The sequence below is a fragment of the Aplysia californica genome, unplaced genomic scaffold (genome assembly GCF_000002075.1).
Source record: "Aplysia californica isolate F4 #8 unplaced genomic scaffold, AplCal3.0 scaffold00397, whole genome shotgun sequence".
Lineage (NCBI taxonomy): Eukaryota > Metazoa > Mollusca > Gastropoda > Aplysiida > Aplysiidae > Aplysia > Aplysia californica.
This window is the reverse complement of record NW_004797667.1, coordinates 407872-429990: the sequence shown is the minus strand read 5'-3', so window position 1 is coordinate 429990 and position 22119 is coordinate 407872. Positions and strand designations below refer to the sequence as shown.

Below are 22119 nucleotides of genomic sequence, written 5' to 3'. Positions count from 1 at the left end.
AGTCGTTGCCACCAAAGTCTCAACTGCAAAAACAAATGAGCTCATGTAAATGAACATTCTATATTTAGTTATCACTTTTTATTATTAAATTTGTTTTCATTAAACGGGATGAATAAATTACCGCTTGCATCCTCTGTCATTTACTTTACATCTGTCATTCCGCCATTTTGTTTTTTTCCGATGGTAGTCATTCCAAGGAAATGCCTGACGGCCTATTTCAGTCATTCTCTGAAAATGACTAATATTTTTTAGGCATTCCTGGAAATGCCTGATCAAAACAGGAAATTTTTGAGAATGACTGATTTTACAGACATTTCCTGAGAATGGCTAGTTTCCGGGTTTGACTGTAACATATATATATATATAATTATATAATATTCATGTATATTTAGTGTATATAATAATACAATAAATATATTTTATATATATATATATATATATATATATATATATATATATATATATATATATATATATATATATATATATATATATATATATAATAAAAAATGGGGAATCGGTTTTTTAAAAAGTAGGTTGTTTTTTATGCACCATACAGAGCAAAACTATTCTAAGATGAATGTCAAACAAATTCCTTTTGACCTCCAAATATTGTGTCCAAATTTGAATTCCAAAGCTTCAGTCTGGAGGAACATTTTTTTTCAAATGTAAAACTAATTTCTGGATCACTCTGTATTTATTGCTTATAATTCATTTCTATATTTCCTTTTATTTCCTTATATCTTTCTTTTAGAGTTTTGGATATTCAGAAGAAGACAAAGGGAAGTATGGTGGTTATGTTGCTGGCTGTGTGTTTGCTGGAAGAGTCTTTGGAAGGTTTGTCTCGCAATGTTTTGTTTAACCCTATCCGTGCGTCGTGTTTTACTATCATATCCATACGACGTGGGGAACTCTGTGTCACCACTCTCCAAAGGAGAATTTTACCCGTTAATCCGATCCGTACGCTTTGCATAGCAGTCTGTCAAAATGATTTTTTTAGAAATACTGAAAGTTTCAAAGAGATCTTCCTACTAGAAGTATTCTAAAATGTGAAGAATACAACCCCAGGGGTACAAAACTACCCCAGGGCGTACGGATAGGGTTAAATTTATCATGACATTAATGGTAGATTTGAATAGTAGCAGAGATTATTTATAATCTTTTTTTCCCTTTCTGTCAGATAGTTCACACTCCTCCACAATAGCTCCCTTGGCCTTGACCTGTCACTCAGTTCCAATTTACCATCCTTTCCACTATCAAAAGGCATGCAGTGTTGTAACCACTTATGTGTGTTTCACTTTTGTTCTGGAATATTCCATGAGTTCAACATTTATATACAGTCGTTTTAAGTAAGGAAAATAGAAAAGATGTCTTTCCTAAGTACACAAGGTTCTACCTGGGAAAGTTTAAAATTGAAATGTCCATTTTTTTGTCGGTTTTAAGTCCAACACATTACCACTATAAGTTAAGACTTGGACGTCTCTTTATGATTAATTTATTTAGCATTTAACCCCCTAGCTTTGAAATTTATTGAGTGATTGGCAGGTGCTTTGGTGTGGTTTGCTTCTTCTTTCCTATCAAACATCTATCGTCCTTATCTCTCTGCCTTGTTTTTTTTTGTGTGTTTGCTACTCTCTTGTAGCACTTCAAATCTTCGACGCTTATATATCTTATTGTATTGCAAGTGCTGTAAAACTCTTCCTAAAACTAAAAATTTGAACTTTCTGAAAAAATCCCCCCACTTTTTTCTGATAAACCTTTCTTTATTTGTATATGAAACTTCTTTACATACTCTTTGAGAGCATATTCCTAGGATTTTTGTTCAGCATTTGTTTGTAGCTTATTCTAGTAGGCCTACTGTGTGGCATGCTCAATGACTTCTCTTTGAGTTGGTTCCATATATAGTATTTCAACATATAGGCCTAACTGCTGTTGAGATTACTCTGTAAAATTTTTTAACTCATTCGCTACGTATTATTTTCGGCTTGTGGACGAATTCTTTTCGGGAGGGCGAAATGAGATGATGACTAGTGCGCAGTTCACAGGTCTTTGGGGCCATAAATTCAAATAAATATCAACATATTATATACCAACATTTTCAGTATGGTTTGTAGAATACATCTGCATTATTTATTTGCGTATTTTTCAACTTTGGTTCCTGTAAGAGGCGATTATGCAACACAATTGTGGTTGGATGCGGATAAAATTGGAAAATAAAAAATTTATAATCTCAGGTGAAACTAAAAAAATATGTTTGCACCTAGTCAAATGATACCTCAAAATAACCATAACTGTATATAGAACAGGAAAATATTGAAAAATGTGCAGTTATTTACATACATTCCATATATTTGTACATTTGGATCATAACATCCGATATTGAAAAAAAATAATTTTGAAAAAGGATCACAAACAGAAAAAAATACGCGTAACTTATATGGAATTATTCAGAATTGCATTTGGAATAAACCTATACATGTCTTGAGTGGTACTTTTTTTTTATTAATTTCACCCAAAAGTAATGATTTTGGGGAGAAAAAAATATTTTGACTACTAGATCTAGGCCTAGATCTAGCACTCAAAAATATTGATTTCTCAATTACAGTGCACTGGCAATTTGAGTCCAGTAGTATCAATATTATAAAGAAGAGTCCTACACTTCTTTAGTGAGCAAAATAATGATACATTTTGTTATGTAAAAGTACTAAGACTGGTGTCTGGGCCATAATTTGGGCTTCGCGATAAAACAAAGTCGAATAAACTACGAAATCATGTTTCAAAACTGAATCAAAACTTCCGATTTTCGGTGGAAACGCTTGACCCGAAAGTCAACATTATATTATGACCTTTATTTTAACATGGATATGTGGATTGGAATAGAAACCAAGCTAAAATTGAACGTCGGTTCTCGAGCCGCCGGGGGCGGCTTAGCATACTGACGGCACTTGAGCCGCGCCGCCCCCCCACGGCTCGGCGTAGCGAATGAGTTAAATAAAGTAATTAGCATTTTCATGGTTGGATTTCAACATGATATATCAATCTTTTCTCAATTTTCTTCACTTAAAACTTTTGAACTCTCTATTATTGCAGTGGTCCTTATAATGGAATTGACATTTAGATTTTTTTCTCTGATTTAAATTTTTTTAGAGCTCTTCTAGAAACAAAAAGTTTATTTTGAAGGCTGAGCAGTTTGAGCGCATATAGAAAATAGACGAATAAAGATGAAAATAAGATGAATAAAGATTCTAGGAAAGATAGGAAGAAACAAAGTTTTCTCTTATCTTTAGACATCTGTGGTGTAGTATGATTCCAAAGTATCTTGGTCTTTCTGCTGGAACGTTGTGTCCGACTCAGTCAGGGTTAGCCCCGACAGGAAGGGCCAAAGCCTGCTTCCTAAATGATTTAGATTGTGTAAGTGGGGGCGAAAAAAATTCCTACGTTAAAAAAAAAAATTATGATTTTTAGTCCTAATCTGTGGCACATTTGTCCAGAATGTAACTGATTACATCACTGTGTCCAGCAGTGATAACAGCAAAACTTTGCATGTCAAAATTTGGATAAAAGTAAAGTTTGGCCCCTCGTGCTTGACTTCTTGTGCATCATCTGGGGTCAGTGTGGGGTTGTCACCATTTAGTCACTGTTTTGTCTCCTTTCCTTGATAGTTACTAAGGTATATCTTGCCACCATGATACACAAAGACCTTGGGGGGGGGGGGGGGGGGGGGGGGGCTAAGACTGCACTTTAAGCAGGAATTATTTTGGTGTTCTGCAGTGTGTTCTGGGGCTGGCTAGCTGATCGCCGGGGCCGGAAACTTGTACTACTCATCACCATTGCACTCAATGGTCTCTTTGCCTTCCTCTTCGGCTTTGCCAAGAACCTCGGGCTGGCCATGTTCTTCCGCTTCATGTGTGGAGCTGTCAATGGTAAGTGTTATGTTGGTGGTTTTTTTCCTCATAGTAGCCGATTTCTTTTACTGAGTAGGTATTTCTTCATCTGAAGCAAGACAAACTAATACGCTTGAAGATTATACCAATAATTCCATATGCCCAGAATTTGAAGAGTGCCTGATTCCACTGCATAGTGACACATTTTATTATTTTTTTAACTCTTTGTGGGCTGAAAAGAATGACGTATCATTGGCCTTTCGTGAAAAGTGTCCAACTCCTAATTTCTTTCTGATGTTGGCAAATCTATTTCAGAGCAATGGGGTGAAAAGGCCAACAAATTTGTACCTGGTAAAAAATTTTGGTTCATCAGAAAACACATTTAACCATTTTTTAACAACACATAGAAAGGATTTGTATTACATTTTAAGTCTAAATATCTTTTATTTATTATTTTTGCAACATGTACTTCACCATGCCAGAAATTGGGCCAACATACTAAGGTTAAAGCTGTTTTTCTCCAAACTTTGTTTTGACACCCAATGTTGCAAAATTATATGGCATATCTTTAAAACTACCGGTACTCTAGATATTTTAAAGATTTAAAAAAGCAGCGTGTTCAGCATTGAAATTACTACAAGAATTTGACTTGTGTCAATATCCATAATTTCTAACCACTGGGACCTTTCTCCAGACACACACACACATATATCATGCGTCCAGTCTGAAGAAAATCAGGATTTTTTTATTTGTCCAGGAAAAAAGTATATTTTCAGACTTACTGTAGTTACAGATTGTTTCTGCCGGAGGCCATCTAGATATACAATTGAACCTGCCCATGACGACCACCCGTTGTCAAGGAGAAAAGTTGTTTAGGCAGGTGGTTCTCTTGGCTGTGTCATTATGATGTAGAAAAAAGACAAGGTTGTTTTGGACAGATGGTCATTTGAGCAGGTTCAAATGTAGCTATTACTGATAATAATACATGTAGTTCGTCTATCGTGAACTGATGATGACCCTACACATCCAAGGAGGAGGAGAAAAGAAGTTATAGACCTTGCAAGCTGCCACAGGTTGTGCGAACAAAATAAAGGAAACAGTAGAAAGCTATGTGGTGTAATGGTCACAACCACCACTACTCACCGAGGATTGTAGCAACACCTTTCCCTTTCCTAAAACTATTATACTACTATGTATATCACAAAGACCCTCACTGGGGAGCTTTTTGATAGAAGAATCAAGCTCCTCCTGTGCCATGTGGTGTTCCCATCTAATTGTTCACCATCCCTAGCGTTCATCTTTTCCCTCAGATTGTAAAAAGATTAATATGTCCAGACCTATTTCTCATTTTCATGGAAAGTTTTTACGTTAAAAAGATGCACTAGTTAAATACTTAGTAAACTTATTGAATACTGTCCATTATTAAGGCTCTCCAGCTGTTATTGTTCAGCTGGCGGTCAATGAGTTCTAAATATATAGACAGAGAAACTGTGTTTTGTTATCTTGCCTTCTAGTATTTTTGAACAACCATATTCAGAATCAGCAATCAGTTTTGGAGGCCGCATTTCTTTGCCTTGAATAAACTTTTGTTAAGTGTTTATTTCCCTTTTACCATTGTGAGGCATCATGGTAAAATCAAGCGCTTGTCAAAATAGTGAAATCGAAGAAACTGGCATTTTCCCACCAGTTTGTTAATTTTTGTCCAATTTTTGGTTTTTTAGCTCAACATAATTTATGTTCATTCAAAAACACATTTCTGTGTGAATTTTACTGTAAAACGTTGATTAAAGGAACAAAACAACAGGATGGGAGCAGGTGTGGCCCCACTAAGTGCAGGAGGCAGAACCTACAGGTGTGTGGTAAACGCTATGCTCCTCACCAACACACCCCACTCTCCGTTGAGTGGGTGTCTAATCTCCCTAGCAACCCTTCTTCTGCCACCAACAAACTCTATCCTGTGGCTGAGAGGAAGTGAACAATTTCAAATATACTGTGTATGATGATGAGCTGGGAGAGATACCCGATCTGCGCTCTGAGCGTGAACCTCCTGGTAACAACGCAATCACCCAGGACGTGACGATCCAGTGACTTACACATGAGGTCTGGTCAGCTCACAAAAGACGATGGGTGTAGCCAGCAGTCACTAGTGGCGGGGAATGAGCATTGCAAACCTTACCTGGATTACGCTACCACAAGACAATCAGGGTTCACTGCTAAAAAAAAAATCCCAGTACCCCCAATCCTCAACACAGAGAGCAGTTGGTGTAGCAGAGAGAAAAACTGATACAAAACACGAGCAGACCAAGCTCAACAACTTCAGCAGGTGGTTGGTCTTGGAGACGGAAATGTTATCAGCTGGGGACAACAATTTATCCAGGAGAAAGAAAACTACAATTCAAAGCCAGGGGTACATCATTCCCCTCAGCTTTGGAAGGAAAATGGTCTGTAAGAAGGAGGCTTGGAAGTGAACTCTCGCGGAAAATAGATGTACTTGGCCAATTGCACATAACGACAGTACAGCTCATCACATCATACAACAAATGGAAAATCATCTTAGAATTAGGAACTGTACAAGTGGTACAGTGGAATCCTGTTATAACGAGAGGGAGGGACAGGAGCCAAATGTCCGTTATAGCAGGATTCTCGCTATAAGGGATCCAGTAATAAATTCAAGGGAAACTGTAAAGTAGGCCTAATCTATGAGTTTGGTGTTCTGTTTATTTCCTTTTGCTATCTCCCCTGATGATGATTTTATTTCAACATGACCTCTAGGTCTTACTTGATCAAAAATCGAATTAGGTTTCTTTCTCTAGCGCTAGATCTAGCGATGTTGACTGGCAGCTCGGCTTTGGCGATCAGAAAAAAGGGCTCTGGGCTAACTCGCCCGTTGTTTTTTACCCCACCCCACCACACCCTGTGGTGCATTCCGTCAGCTTGCGCACGTCACACATTCGCTCCATCAAATAACTGTGACCCCTCCATCGGAGAAGTGAGAGACGTGGTAGTCCTAGATAATCTAAACTAGGCTTAGGCCCTACGCTGGCCTATCACACAATGCGTTGGGCTTGTCTGCGCATGTAATACCCTCCCTACTCAGTTGCTCCGGCCTTCATTGTTGACACACACAGGCTCTCCCATTCTTTGTTTCGTTAGATTGCCAACAAGTTTCTCAACTGGCGAGGTTTTACATTATGTATAATTGGCCTATACGCTGTGCACAGCAGCAGGAATATCCCGCTATACTGACTCGCACGTACATCTGATTGCGCTATAGCAGTATTTTATTTACAAAGATAAAGAAGAGAAAAAAAACAGTGTTTTAGAAGAGTGTCTTTATAACAGACTTCTCTTTTTTTCCGGACTCGTTATAAGTGGACTCCACTGTAGTTATATCGCATAAAACTTCCTCTATGAGGCCTTTATTTTAAAAAAAAAAAAAGCAGAGAACCAGTTTTTGGAGAACACAAGCAGACATGTATCATTTTGTCTACTCAACAGTGAAGTGGTTCAAACAACACCTTTTGCTGGAAGTCATATAATACTGATGGCTCAGTTATAAGTGCTTGGATATGCACATGACATTTGTTACAGTCTTATTTCTTTATCATATTACCGGCTTTAAATATGAATATATCTAATATGCTGTGTTGTTGTTGGTTCAACCTGGTGCTGATTAAACTACTTTACTGCGTTATGTTCATCAATTCCTTTGTGATCTGCAGGAACCGTTGGCACTTCCAAAGCCATTCTGTATGACATTTCTGATAACTCCAACCAGGCCATTGGTATGGCTTTCCTCTCCATTGCCTGGGCTTTAGGGCTGATCATTGGACCTCTTATGGGAGGTATGTTGAAGGTCTATTACAAGTTGATTCAGTATGACGTTAAGAATGTTGTCAGAGTATGTCGCTGTGATTGCTATTGCTAGTGCATCACTCTGCTATGAAGTAATTGTAAGTGTTTAACATCATGCATTGATACCATTTGGATCATTAGGGAGGCAGGCTACTTTGATAATGCCTGTTAGGGCCAACCTGGACTTAATGAGATACAAGGTCTCAACAGAGATTCGGAGATACTCGATAGCGAAGAGTCGTAACACTTTACAGCTGACACCAGTTCTACACAGTATGGATCTACAGTATTCAAGAGAATTAAGATTTATTTCTTTTGAAATAACAATGTCATATCCTCTCTATCACGTAGCCAACGATTGTTCTATATGATGGATTCATTATTGACTGAAAAGCCACATTTGGCTCTGGGAAGATGAAGAAACCATGTTAATCTGTCAGTGGCAAAGCTTTATTTTGTTAATTGAAAGGTTCATTTCTTTATCCAAAGTGTATACATGTATTTGTTTAAAGCAGAGCAAAGTATTCAGGTTAACTTTTGACTTTCTTATTTTCGAAGATAGTGTCAGCCTGGCTGAAGTTACCTCCCCCTGTTGTTACTTGGAACATAAAACAAAGGTTTAACACTACTAACCTTCTGTCTGCATGCTACTATAACAGGAATTAGCCAAACCTGTTCCTCTCTGTGTTGTGATCCTTTCCGCAGCTTTGGGGCCCCGATGCGTTGGAATCTCACACTTCACACACAAATGAACCGAGGCTCTAACTAGCCTTTTTCACCACCTATACTCTCAGCAGGCCTCCTCTGCCTTGATACAACTCTCTCCTCTCAAAGTCCCACCAGTAGTAACTCAGACTGCTTTTATAAACTTGCAAACAATACAACTGAACACAGACTCACACTTTACTCACTCTCACACTTTCAGCCAAACAATACAATAGGCTAGGCCTAACCCCCTGCCACAACCAAAAACAATCAAATACACCACAAAAGTGTATACATGTATTTGTTTAAAGCAGAGCAAAGTATTCAGGTTAACTTTTGACATTCTTATTTTCGACGATAGTGTCAGCCTGGCTGAAGTTGCCTCCCCCTTCCTCTGATATCTCATACAACCTGTAAATGTTCATAGTTCCCAAAAGGTAGCTTACCTTATTGTCATTTAGGGCATAAAACATTTACAACTACGGCCAAAGCTGATCAAGGTAACTACTCTTTATTGATGAGAAAAAGTCTCATCTTTGAGAGGTGGTCTTCTTGGGCTGGACAGACGAAAATCAAGAAAAAACAATTCACTTCTGAGGTCCTTAGGCCTACCTGAGGTGATTGCTGTCTTATGACTCAATGAAAATGTATCTTTTTGAGGGAGGGGGGAAAAGAGAGTTTGGTTTTTGTTTGTTGTTGTTATTGGTTTGATATGTTTATTGTTGTGTTGGACAGATTTTAATGGACCGATGATTGATAAAGATATGCATACAGGTCACTGTCGTGTGGACAAGTTGTCATCTTGGACGGTGTCAATATATAAAAAATACAAAAGGGTGGAAGGGGGAAGTGGTTGTCTTGGACAGGTGATCACTAAAAAAGATTTGACTGTATAATCATTAGTGCTGTCTTTTATTTGTTTTCCCCTCAGGAGTCCTTGCATCTCCTGCCGTCAAGTATCCTAGTGTGTTTGATGCTGATGGTATCTTTGGGGAATTTCCTTACTTGTTAACAACCTTGTTCCCACTGATCACTTGTATCCTGATCTTCCTCTTCATACTTGTGAAATTTGATGAGACTTTTGTTTCTGAAGTGAAGAGGTATTCCTTTGATCATCATCATCATCATCATCATCATCCTTTGTAACCCCATGTTGGAATAATATAGTAGGCCTATAGGTCACCAACAGGAGCTCTCCATCAAGTTCTCTCCTGGGCTTTTTGTCTACACCTTCTGTCCAGCTGCATCCCCTCTCCTGAGGTTCAAATCAAAGTCTCTCCTCCAAGTACTTGTATGCCTTCCTCTCTTTCTATTTCCTTGTGGATTCCATCATAAGGCTTGTGAGTCATGTTTAACCGAACATGATGCATGCTACTTGCTTCCATTCTTTGACATTTTGTGAGAATTGTATCTTAAAAGTTAACAGACATTCTTTTAATCTATTTGCAGATACACTATTTTTTTTTCAACAAACTTTTGTTCAGACAGATTTGAATTAAATTTAAGCTCGAGTTTGGAATTCACAACCATGTTCTGTTTAATTTTCACTTATCTGGAATGAAGGAAATCATATAACAGGCGGTAAGGAAACCAGAATGAGGAAATAAAAGTCACAGAACATGGTGGTAGTGTCCTTAAGGATAGATTTATCTTTAAAGGAAGTCATTTATTCATTAGTGTTTGTTCTTCAGTGGCTTCTTTCTTTGTGTTTTTTTTTCATAGTCAAAGTAAGATATTCATTTTTTTTAGGGTTGATGTTTCCATGACTTGTGAAGGATATAAGAAATTGGCTAGTTTGTAGGCTACATAATCTTTATAAAGGTAATTGATGAATTATCAGCACGGTTGAAATTTATTTCATCTTTCAGTGTACTAATTTTCAGAATGCAGCATGGCAGTGCATTTCGTACATCTGTGCTGGTTGGCTGAGAGAGTGTTTATTAAATGGGGATACCCGGTTCATAATTGTGCTGACTGTGCTGAGGTATAAATTACCTGATTTTCTGTTCCTCAGGAAAAAGACAACTGTTGTTTATGTTGAAAAGGAAGAAGAGGACAATCCATCTTTGAAGAAGGAAGCAGGCGACTGTTCTGAGTGGACAATATTACATGCTAAAGATGCTTGGACATCTCAGAGTTCTATGCACAACCTGGGTCAGTCTATCCAGTCCTTTAGCCTGGAGGCAGAGCCACTGGGCCTTTTGGCCTTGCAGATGGGCCGTAAAGAGCAGAGTTATGAGCCCGATACATCACTACCGGTCCGGAGACAGCATATGCAGTCACAACCTAATCTTTCTGTGGATGTGACAGCAGATTTAAAGGATGAATTTGTAAGCCAAAAACTACCCTCTCAGTATTCAAAGTCTACTCCAAATGTATTTGACTTAGAATATGAGAAGGCTTCATTAAAACAGATATTTGAGGGAGTGAACAGCAGCACTAATGAAGGCCAGCTTGATTGGTCCGTCACTACAACAAATCCACGTGTGAGGAATGGTTACAATGATGGTCAAAACCCCAATGGCTGTGTAAAAACTGCTGACATTGAAAGCAACCCATGGAGAAGTAAAACATCAGGGGTCGCACAAAGCACTGGGATAAATGGTGATGTGAACGGCAAAGACGACCCAGTGGCTGCGGAGAAGGGAGATAGAAGCCGGCAGGTGTTACTGCAGGTATCGGAGGAGAGAGAGGAGAGTGTGTGCTCCTGTATGGTGTGGTGTTGTCGCACTCCGTGCTGTCGGCCAGCGTCTGGTTCTAGCCTAGCTAAACTGCTGCTGTAAGTCCTAGCCTCCTAGCAATAGTTCAACATTTTTTGTCATGTTTAAGAATGAGTGAAAAAGGATTTGTGTGTGTGTGGGGGGGGGGGGGGGGGCATGAAAGTCTGCAGGGTAACAATCTGTCCTCTGTAAGAATGAAAGAGTTCAAAAGAACGGAAAGAGAATGGAAATAATAGTATGTTGATATTCAGTATCGTAAGTTCAGACTCTTTCAAATTGTTTGACTTTGAAGTATATGTACCGTTTAACATTTATTCTCCTCGTCTCTGTCTTTTTTTCAGTCAGTCTGTTGGGCTTTTTCTTCCTTCTTCCCTCCCTCTTTCTCTCTCTCTCTCTCTCTCTCTCTCTCTCTCTCTCTCTCTCTCTCTCTCTCTCTCTCTCTCTCTCTCTCTCTCTCTCTCTCTCTCTCTCTCTCTCTCCCTCCCTCTCTCTCTCCCTCCCTCCCTCCCTCTCTCTCTCTCTCTTGGTAATAATAATATCAATGTTGTTATGGGAAAGGGAAACATACTATACAAACTTGATCATTGGTGTTCTGATGTTTTACCAAAGCTTAGAAGTCAGATAGTTTTACCTTTATAAATAAAATGCAGTTGTTCTTTTCATCTCCCTAGATATACAGACGTCTGGGCTGCCATAATGCTATATACTGTGTTATCCTTCACCACTATTGGCGTTGAGGACATATTTCCTGTTTTTGCCTCAACACGGAAAGACCTTGGTAAGAGATTGTTGAAACTGAGATGAGCTGTAGTTGATGTAGACACTACACAGCACAACAAGGGCAGCATTTATCTCAGAATAGATGGGAAAAAAAGCAAGTAAAACAGAAAAGTTGAAGAACCAGGTTATGAAGCAGGTTACAAATTGCAACTTATTAGTATGTTCCAAGCGACAAACCCTCTCATGTACAAAGTGAGACACACATAACTAGAACATGGGCCAGACTTTCCTTCAATCTAGTCATGTGAGGGTGGTTGCTGGGTGTTAAGGTATTCTCAGGCAATTCATGGCAGCAAAGGTTGCTGTTAAAGGGAAAAGTACAAACTTCAAAGTTGATGTTTTGCCAAAGCTTAGAGGTCAGATGATTGTGCCTGTATAATATTACAGTTGTCCTGATCATCTCCTCAGATATTCAGTCATCTGGGCTTTCATCTTCATTTTTTTTCATATTATAGGAAAATTCCATTTAATTTGTTCACTTTTGTCTGTCTGCAATTAAAATAAGATAAAAACAAATCTCACGTCTTTTCATACATATGTAAATGTTAAATGACCTGTAGAATCTAAAAGTCCCTGTTTATCTCTGAGAGAGGTAAACCCACCATGCTGAGGCCCTTCTTTTGGTACAAAATCTGAAATTGACATACATGTCACTAAATTGGTAATTAAATCAAGACTAGTGAACCTATGTTGATAGTTCTTCATCAAATGAGTGAAATCCCGGTAAAAGAAACCTGTTTTCGGCAATATTTGATGTGGAAGCCGTTGTAAAGGAATGTACCCGAGTTACTGCCAGCGGCTGAGCGGCACAGTGGTTCTGACTACAAGCCGCTTGCCGGAGAAAAGGAGTTAATAAAGGTCACTGCAAAGTAAGATTCCGACACGTGTTCTTTGATGTTAACCTAAAGCAAATTTTTAAAAAGATAAAGGATTCATAGCATATAGCTAAAACATAAAAAGTTGGTCATTTTCATCAACACCACACTTTGACGCATGCCTATGAAACATGGTCCACCAGACATGATGAGTACTGATCAGACACAAGTGGAGATGTCAAGACAATCTTGGGAGGAAATAGGAAAGCTTAAATTGAGAACGAGGAAGAAGAAGAAGCAGGCTTCCACTGGTCTAAGGGGTTGGGTGGTGTTGCTCTCTCAAAATAATCAATTTGTAGGCTAGGTTAATGTAAATATTATTTATTGAAACAATCCTGTGTATGGGCCGAACAGGCAGTATTTAACTTTTTTTTTTTCACGCAGACAGACCAAAGTGAACAAACTATACACAAGCTTACGTTGCTGAAAGATAGAGGTTGCTCTTATCTGGGTTAGTGTTAAGTGAACATGGAACATCACTACAAAAACTAAATTTTGAAAAAAATTGCGATACGGTGATACGGTTCATAGAACCTACGTGTCTCTTATTATGTTGGACTTCATGATCCAATGTGTTACTTTTATTGGTGTTTATTACCGATTATGTGTTACTTTTAATGTTCACACATCAATAGTGTTGAGTGAAGGAAGATTTTTTTCCCTATCTCTTCAGGTGGGCTCGGCTTCAGCACTGATGAAATTGGAGTTGCTATTGGAACAATGACAATACCACTGCTGGTTCTGCAGCTCAAACTGTTTCCTTTTCTGGAGGAGAAAATGGGAGTGCGCAGGGTATGTGAGAAAAATACTACCACGCTAAATCGTTGGCAAGCTGCCCACAATGCAAAATTTTTCAAAAGAGTAAAGAAAGTTTTATATTTCTTTTCAAATTGTATGAAAATTATATATCTTTTCTTGTTTTATTCAACATAGAATTTGAAGTTCCACAAAATGTTTCTGGACCACATGCTACTGATAGCACTGAGTAAGAAACTGGAGAAAAAAAAATTGTATTTTGAAAATTTTGTGCTTGGTACATCTGAACAACTGGAGGACAAAATGCTTCCATTTTTATTTCAGAAGAGCAAATTATAGCACACCATTTGGCGTTTCTCCTTTTGTCTTTGGCATGGCCATATCCCGCCTTAGTTTTGTTTATTGGAGGGCATTACTCCTTTTGTCTTCCACTGTTGTTTCAGTCTGTCTATCTTGCCTTCGCCCCTTCAGGTGGGTGCCTCATGCCCCATAGTTTTACTCGGGGGGGCGCAAAGAATACACATGCCGTGAAACTGCGTGTCGTAAGAGGCAATTAAAGATGCATAGGTCTGGTCGCCTGAAGAGTGCCAGTTTGCAGAGGGCTAACTACCCGACTCAGTAACAACGGGAAGTTATACAAACACGAGCAAACACGCCTTATTATTTTTCCATCTTGGGAGACGGACGAGCTTCTGTATCAGCAGGAACAATGAAAGACAACGGACAAAGCTGAAAGGACTCTTTTGACCCAAAACCCTCTGTCAAACAAGTCACTCTGGATTGCGTCCAGAAATGTTTGCACCTTGTATGAAGCAGGAAAGAGTTTTCAAGTCGTACAAGAGATGAAGAGATACAGGCTGCATATACTAGGAGTCAGCGAAACACACTGGATACAGTCTGGACAGAAGCAGCTCAGCTCGGGGGAACAAGTATTGTATTCTGGGAGGGAAGACAAGCACCATGCTGAAGGAGTTGGAATTATTTTGAGTAAGTATGCACAGAAGTCACCTAGAGGATGGGAACCAGGGGGGGGAAGGATCATTATGGCTTCATTCACTACAAGGAGTGGAAGACATGGAGTGACAGTGACAAGCCCAGGATAGGGAAAGGTGGAAAGTGTTTGTTCATGGCCTATATATATGTATATATATATATCCTGATCCAGGGTGAGATTTATTTCTCTTTTCTAAATAACTGATATTCTATTGATTTCCTCTTTACTCAAACTATCCCAGTTTTTATTGGGTTTTTTAATTCTCTTACTCATACTCCAACACAGAACCAAACGCCCTAAATGAATTACTCTTCACTGAGGACCAAAGCCTGACACTCAAAGATGAACAAAGTCTCCAACACCACCCCACCAGATTAAACAAAGTATATAACAACTACAACATGAAGATCACCATCTACAAAACAGAGACAATGAAAGTAAGCAGAAATCCAGGACCACTCAGGATACACATCAACAACAACAGTCTCAGACAGGTCCAAGAATTTAAGTACCTTGGTAGTATAGATCTATATTCACAGAGGACGGGCGACTGAACAGAGAAATTGAAACACGAGTACAAAAGGCCAATAATGTTAGTTACCAGCTTACTCCACTACTGAAACATCCTAACATCCCCATGACAACAAAACTCAAAATGATCAAAACCATATTCATCCCAACACTCACCTATCAATGCCAAACATAGACCACGAACAAGACTTTGGAGCAAAGAATTACAACATGTGAAATGCGATGCCTTAGAAAAGCAGTAAACAAGACCAAGTGAGACAAAATTAGAAACTCAGCAGTCAGAGAAATGGGGGGGTACAAATGATGTCATGCATAACATCCAACACTCAAGAGTCCAGTGGTTCAGACATCTCATGCGATTACCAACCCACCATCCAGCACAATGTGCCTACATAAAAAAATTCAATGGCAACATGGCTAGAGGGTGACTGGAAAGACTAACTACTCGTGGCATCCCTCTGACCCAAGCTCTCCGGCTGGCGACAGAGAGAGGTCTCTTTCTTCCCGTGACACCCAAAAGGGTGTAAGCGGGGGATAAAAGCAAAAGTACTCTTACTCTCTCTCCTTCCCGCTGGCTCTTTCTGTCTCGCTCCTCTTTATCGCTTTTCACACGCACACAAACACACACACACACACGCGCGCGCGCACGCACGCACACACACACACACACACACACACACACACACACACACACACACACACACTCCCTCCCTCCCTCCTCAAAGGCTCTCTTTCTTGCTTTATCTCCTCTTATTCCATTTATCTCTTGTGCTCTTATTATAATCTCTCTTTCTCAACTCATAACCTGCAGTCTTTCTTTTCATTCTAACAAGATCTGCCTAGCAATGTTGAAATCATAATTCTTTGTTCTCTTTTTGTTAAATCAACACACATGGACTGGCTACTGTCAATGTAACAGGCAATGACGGGCAACACATTCTTAATTTGATTCAGTTATAACATGTCTGTCCTTATCAGGTAACGATGCTTAGCTGTGTCGTGTGTCTCGTGACCTGCCAGATGCTGCCACTTGTTAGACTGCTCAGTGACAAGTAAGTATTGATTGCTCATTTATATTTCTGAGTGTTGATTACCCATTTATGAGTTAGTGTTAATTACCCATAAATAAGTAAATTTTAATGTTGATCACCCATTTATAAGTAAGTGTAGGCTACCCATTAACAAGTACGAAAGTGAGAATCCTTTGATAGTGCCCACAGTAAGGTCAAACGAAATGTTTGGAAGAGTTTTTTGTTCCCATGTCCCAAAGATTTAGAATTTTCTCCTGAAAGACACATTTTATGTCATTAGAGAGAGAATTTAAGAAAAGGTTTAAGTCATATTTATTCAACACTATCCTCTGCCAGTAGTTTTTGTTTGGAAGTCGTGTGTGTATACTCTCGTATATCCATTGCTTAGTGAATGTCACCCCCACTCGTCATTTTGATAAGTGACATATGACAGTGGATATGTGTGTGAGGCATCATGGTGAAATGAGGCGCTCATCAAAATAATGAAATCGAAGAAATCGTCATTTTTTTGGGCTGAAAGGCAATTTTTTTCTTATTTTCTTTTTTTGACTCAACACCTTTTATGTCCATTTAAGATCACATTTTTATGTGGATTTTACTGGAAAAACATTGATTAAAGGCTCAAAAAATGTAAATTTTCCGTTTCCAAAGACTCTCAGGCAATGGAAGTTGTCAAACTTTGGCGCCCATTTTCTCTCTAATTTTACCTCTGAAACCAGGCGACTCTGACCTCCTTCAATTGCAAATACTTTGATTTCTATTCAACATACGTGGATATTTTTTCCACCAAAAGGAAGGCAAATGAACGGGCTTTAAGATGATACCAATAACCCGATATGGCCAAAGATTGACGAGTGCCTGATTCCACCACGTCGTGACGCAAATAGTCTCCAATAAACATATTTCGTCTTTTGATTTGTAATTATTTCGTCTTTTGATTTGTAATTATTGTAACAATAAAATGAATACCATTTTTATAGCACATCATCCCACTCATCAGCAAATGCTATATGCTTTACAGGCCTTATTACTCAAACAGACGCTAGAACACTCAAAAACATTAGCTTCCATGGCATACTGTGCAAGCAACTGATTAAGCGTTTAACACATACCACAGACGAGTATTCTTGTGAGCGAAATGACCTAGATCCAAACAAAGGCTTGTTGATGATTCTCCAATCATATAATTGGGGTTTTCATTAAGCCAGTATTAGTTCCGTTTAGATATTTTGCTTCCAATTTCTGGCAACTGAAATGGGGAAAGCAATAAAATGAGTTTAGACAAGATATTTCACCAAACATCAGGTGCTCACATAGTCAGAAAGCAAGCAGCAACCCTGGTCCTGGGGAACTGAAAGTCAAGTGTGAGGCCAGTCCTGTAGGTGTTAAAGTGTTCAGCTACAGCACCATGATCAGCCCGTTCTGATTTCAGGACAAGGACAGTAAAACCATGACGATCACGTCAGATGGATATCTCATCATGCTGAAAAAATTTAGGAGAAGTTTGGGGATGAGATTGTGGCACGAGGCCACATCCCACAAATCAGCAGTTCCCCTTGTAAGGTTGCAAGAAAGGTTAGGGGAACGCCTTATAAACAAAAAATTTACAAATGAATGGTTACATTACCACATCCCCACCCCATTCCCCAACTGAACCCCTTCAATGATGAAAAAAGTAAAGTTGTTCCCGCATCCGATCCAGACATTGGGGAGTGCCTTTTTAGTGAGACAAGTTCCTGGGCCTTCAGCATATTATGGTAGGGTTGCCAGTTCTTTTCCACGCGGCCTTTACTTCCCCAACTCGAAGTCAGGTACCCATTACTGCTAGGTGGGCAGGAGGGGGCAAAAAAAATCTGTGTCCGAAAAGAGGCTCGATTCCGGACTTTCCACTTTGGAGACAAGCGCACCCTTCAATTATTACCTTAGGGAATTTTTAAAAGAAAATTTATGAATACAACCCACAAACAATCAAACAGTTGAAACTCAATGTTGAACTCAAAGAATTTACCCAGAAACATGCTACGGTTTTTTTTCGAAATTTTCAGTGGCGTATTGGAGCTTGTTTGGAGAGAAATGGTCAACACCTGGAGATTTAAATAGCCATTACCTCCTTGAGTTTATTTGGCAATACCTATGTGGTACAGTCTGAAATTTTTAAAACATGGTTGATTTTTTAAATACTGACAAATGTAATGTCCCCTGGTTGAATTTTATTTCTTCAAAGTTTTAATGCAATGTCACTTATAGAAATATTTATTAGAAAACAAGTCAACAAGGTCATGCAAAGTGCTTGCTCTACACACCCACCCCCGCCCTCTTTTTTTTTTAACCAAGGATTTTCATAACATTTTCATTTACACGCTACAGCAACCAACAATAATAGCTATTGCAATGTGACATGCCTTTTATACTAGCCCACAACCCTCTCGTATGCTATAAAAGACATATTTTGATTCCAAAATCAGTTCCATTTTAAGTTAGTGCGTATGTATATATATATATATATATATATATATAATAGCCTACTGGGTGAATATCTGATATGCTGATGGGGGCTCAACATGTGTGAAATCAAGAACTAGTAGGGAACCAAAGTGTTTTGCTTTCAAAAACCGTTGGTTGTTGTATTGAGACTGATTTATTATCGGAGACTGGCGTGGCAGGTAATCCAAGTAAGACACCATGGTGTGTTGTAATATTCAGGTTTTTAAATGTTAATGAAAAATCCAATACTCGATTACTTCCCCTTTGTCTAGCCTAATTTGTATGCTGTATTTTTTCAGGAAAAATCACTCATAGTAAGGGCTGGTATTTGTACAGAAGCTTTTTGCCTTGTGTTGATCTCTCACATCTTGGGGTTATTAAAACAGTCTCTTAGTATGGCATGGATTAATGATCTTTCAACGTTAGAGAGGTGTTAGAAATGAGACCTCCATTCTTAAAGCAACAACCTTCAAGCTCTCCTCAGCAGCCTTTGTTTGAAAACGTTCCAATTGGGATTTGAAACAGGGTGTTTCATTGAACTATCCAGCATGCTACTTAATGAATGAACGCTGCTGTCCTCTCGGATTCACTGTGTTCGTTTTTTTGCAGCCCCATTTGGCTGTGGTTTTGTCTGTTCCTGATCCAGTTGCCAAACAAGATAGCCGTCAATAGCTGTTTTGCAGGCTCAGCACTGCTCATCAATAACTGTGCAGCGCAAGAGCTTGCTGGACAGGTGAATGGGCTGGCCATGATGAGCACTGCCATTGGGAGGTGAGTGGGGCTGGTACTGCCAGTCATCTGTGGAAGGGATGATTATTGATTAGGAGACGACAGAAAGAGAGAGAACGAGGAATGGAAGAAGATGAAGTGAGATAGGTTGTTTGTTGGGGGTTTTTTTTGGGGGGGGGGGGTTTGGCTGGGTCAAAAGGGGCGCAGGAATGAAGAAAAAAAGAGGGGGGGGGGGGTGGAGAAATCATCAGAGAGAAAGGATGGGAGAAGACAGGACAGTAAAACAGACAGGTAGGAAAGGAAGGGAAGTGCTGGATGAGGTGTGGGTAGTACCATCAATGACACAAGTGAAGTCCAAGGTCAAAATATCATCTATGTCACTAGCCACATCTTTAGGCCATTTGTGACATCTTTAGGTCAAATATCATCCATATCACTAGACACATTTTTTTGACAAATGTCATCTATGTCACTAGCAACATCTTTTGGTCAAATATCATCTATGTATCTATGTCACTAGCAACTTCTTTAGGTCAAATATCATCTATGTATCTGTGTCACTAGCAACTTCTTTAGGTCAAATATCATCTATGTATCTATGTCACTAATAATATCTTTTGGTCCAATACAGTGGAGTCCACTTATAACAAGTCCTGAAAAATCGAGAAGTCTGTTATAAAGACACTATTCTAAAACCCAGTTTTTTTCCCCTCTTTATCTTTGTAAATAAAATACTGCTATAGCGTAATCAGACAAACACCCGAGTCAGTTATAGCGGAATATTGCTTCTGCTCTGCGCAGCGTATAGGCCATTTATACGACATGTAAAACCTCACCAGTTGAGAAAATTGTTGGTGGTCAAGCAAAACAAAGAATGGGAGAGCCAACGTGTGCCAACAATGAAGGCGAAAGCCGGAGCGAATGAGTTGGGAGGGTGTGGCATGTGCAGACAAGCAAAACGCATCGCATGATAGGCCTACGTGATAGATTATCTAGGCCTATCATGCCTCTCACTCCTCCGATGCGGGGATGGAGAGGTCACAGTGCTGTGATGGATGGCGCAAGCAGACGGAACGCACCTCAGAGTGTGGTGGGGTGGGAGACAACACAGCGGGCGAGTTAAACTAAAGAACTTTCTTTCTTAACATCACTAGCGCTGGAGAAAGAAACCTGATTTGATTTTTGATCAAGTAAGACCAAGAGGTCATGTTTGAGCAAAATCATCATCTGGGGAGATAACAAAAAGGAATAAACAGAACGCCAAACTCATAGATTAGGCCTACTTTACTATTTCCCTTGAATTTATTACTGGATCCCTTATAACGAAAGTCCTGCTATAACGGACATTTCGCACCAGTCCCCTCCCTCTCGTTATAACACTGTATCATCTATGTATCTATGTCACTAGCGATATCTTTTGGTCAAGTATCATCTATGTATCTATGTCGCTAGCGATATCTTTTGGTCAAGTATCATCTATGTATCTATATCACTGGTGATATCTTTAGGTCGAATATCTATGGTGACATTTTTAGGTCAAATATCATCTATGTCACTAGTGGTGATATCCTTAGGTCAAAATATAATATACCGAGTATGTCACTAACGACGTCATAAGGTCATCATTTGCCAAAGTGTGATTGATTTGTTTTACCTCAGGTCAGTTGCTCCTGTATTTGCCGGTGGTCTCTTCACTTGGACTGTCACCTACGGCCCTGGCATCGGCTTCCCTTTTGACACAAGTTTCCCGTTCTTTGTATTAGGAATGATCTACATCATAACAGTCTTTGAATGCCTCCATATCAATGCCAGACTGGACAAGCAGAAAAAATGATGAGCCAAGGAATTATTCTTGTGACCATGAATTGGGAATACTGGCTGATTTGGGAATTTGCTTTACTGCTTTGCATCAAGTTGAGAGGACTGAGCCCATTCAACAGTTGAGCAAACAAACTGGTGTGTAACACTTTAGAATAGTGTGTCTCCCTGGCTACCTTATCAGTTGTGTAAGGTACCAGCCTGATTCCGTAACTTTTGGCTTTTAAAGAATGTTGGACATTTATGTTCGGCTGCATGAGTTTATTGATATTTTATGTTCATGAGAGAAAAGGAAGAAAGCAGAGGCTCACTTGAATCAAAGAGATAATGTTTTGTGTGTTTTTCTCTTCAAAACTCCATGACATATTATCATAATGTTTCATGATCAAAGTTGTCTTGTCAAGTGATTGGTGACATTATTAATTTCTGAAACACATCACTTCCTTTTGTAAGCCTAGTGAATACTGGGTGTGAATTCAAGTGACTGAGAAAAGATCATTAATTTTAAAGAAGAAAAGAAATATCAAGTCATGTGGCACCTGAATTGAGTTTATTAAATGTATGCCAGGGATAGACTCTAGCCTGTGCGAAATTTTTAAAAAGGCAGTCTTGTCTAGACCTATACTTATGTCTCTATAGATCTACACACCAGAAACAATGCTGAAAATATAAAAATAAATAAATCGCCCGTGCCTATGCTGTCTGTTGTTCTCGTAGTCATAACACACTGGGCTAAAAATAGGTTTAGCTGGTCTGACACGGTTCTTCACCGAGCAAAAACGCCTGGCCTGAAAGTGATAATATTTTGGTGGACGCGTAGACTTACTTGACTTGACAAAGTTTACAGATTGTTTTAAATGTAGAAGCTTGATTTTTATTTCCATCCCATTATACACACGCGTGTCGTGAAACGAGAGCCGTTACTACATGCAGTTTGGCAGTTTGGTATATGTTACC

The 22119-nt window shown here is 39.1% G+C and overlaps 1 protein-coding gene across 3 annotated transcripts in view; it reads left to right on the top strand.

The window, feature by feature from the left end:
• The window catches only part of LOC101846752, a 76153-nt gene extending 54331 nt beyond the window's left edge, over positions 1-21822 (top strand). For all 3 annotated transcript variants that reach the window (XM_013085685.2, XM_005103927.3, XM_035971213.1), the window contains 10 exons: positions 755-837; positions 3772-3923; positions 7607-7729; positions 9376-9544; positions 10459-11223; positions 11836-11942; positions 13493-13611; positions 16079-16152; positions 19225-19386; positions 21004-21822. In XM_013085685.2, coding sequence (XP_012941139.1) covers positions 755-837; positions 3772-3923; positions 7607-7729; positions 9376-9544; positions 10459-11223; positions 11836-11942; positions 13493-13611; positions 16079-16152; positions 19225-19386; positions 21004-21178 — 1929 coding nt within the window. In that variant the 3' untranslated portion in view covers positions 21179-21822. The remainder of the gene's footprint in view (positions 1-754; positions 838-3771; positions 3924-7606; positions 7730-9375; positions 9545-10458; positions 11224-11835; positions 11943-13492; positions 13612-16078; positions 16153-19224; positions 19387-21003) is intronic.
• The last annotated feature ends 297 nt before the right edge of the window (positions 21823-22119 follow it).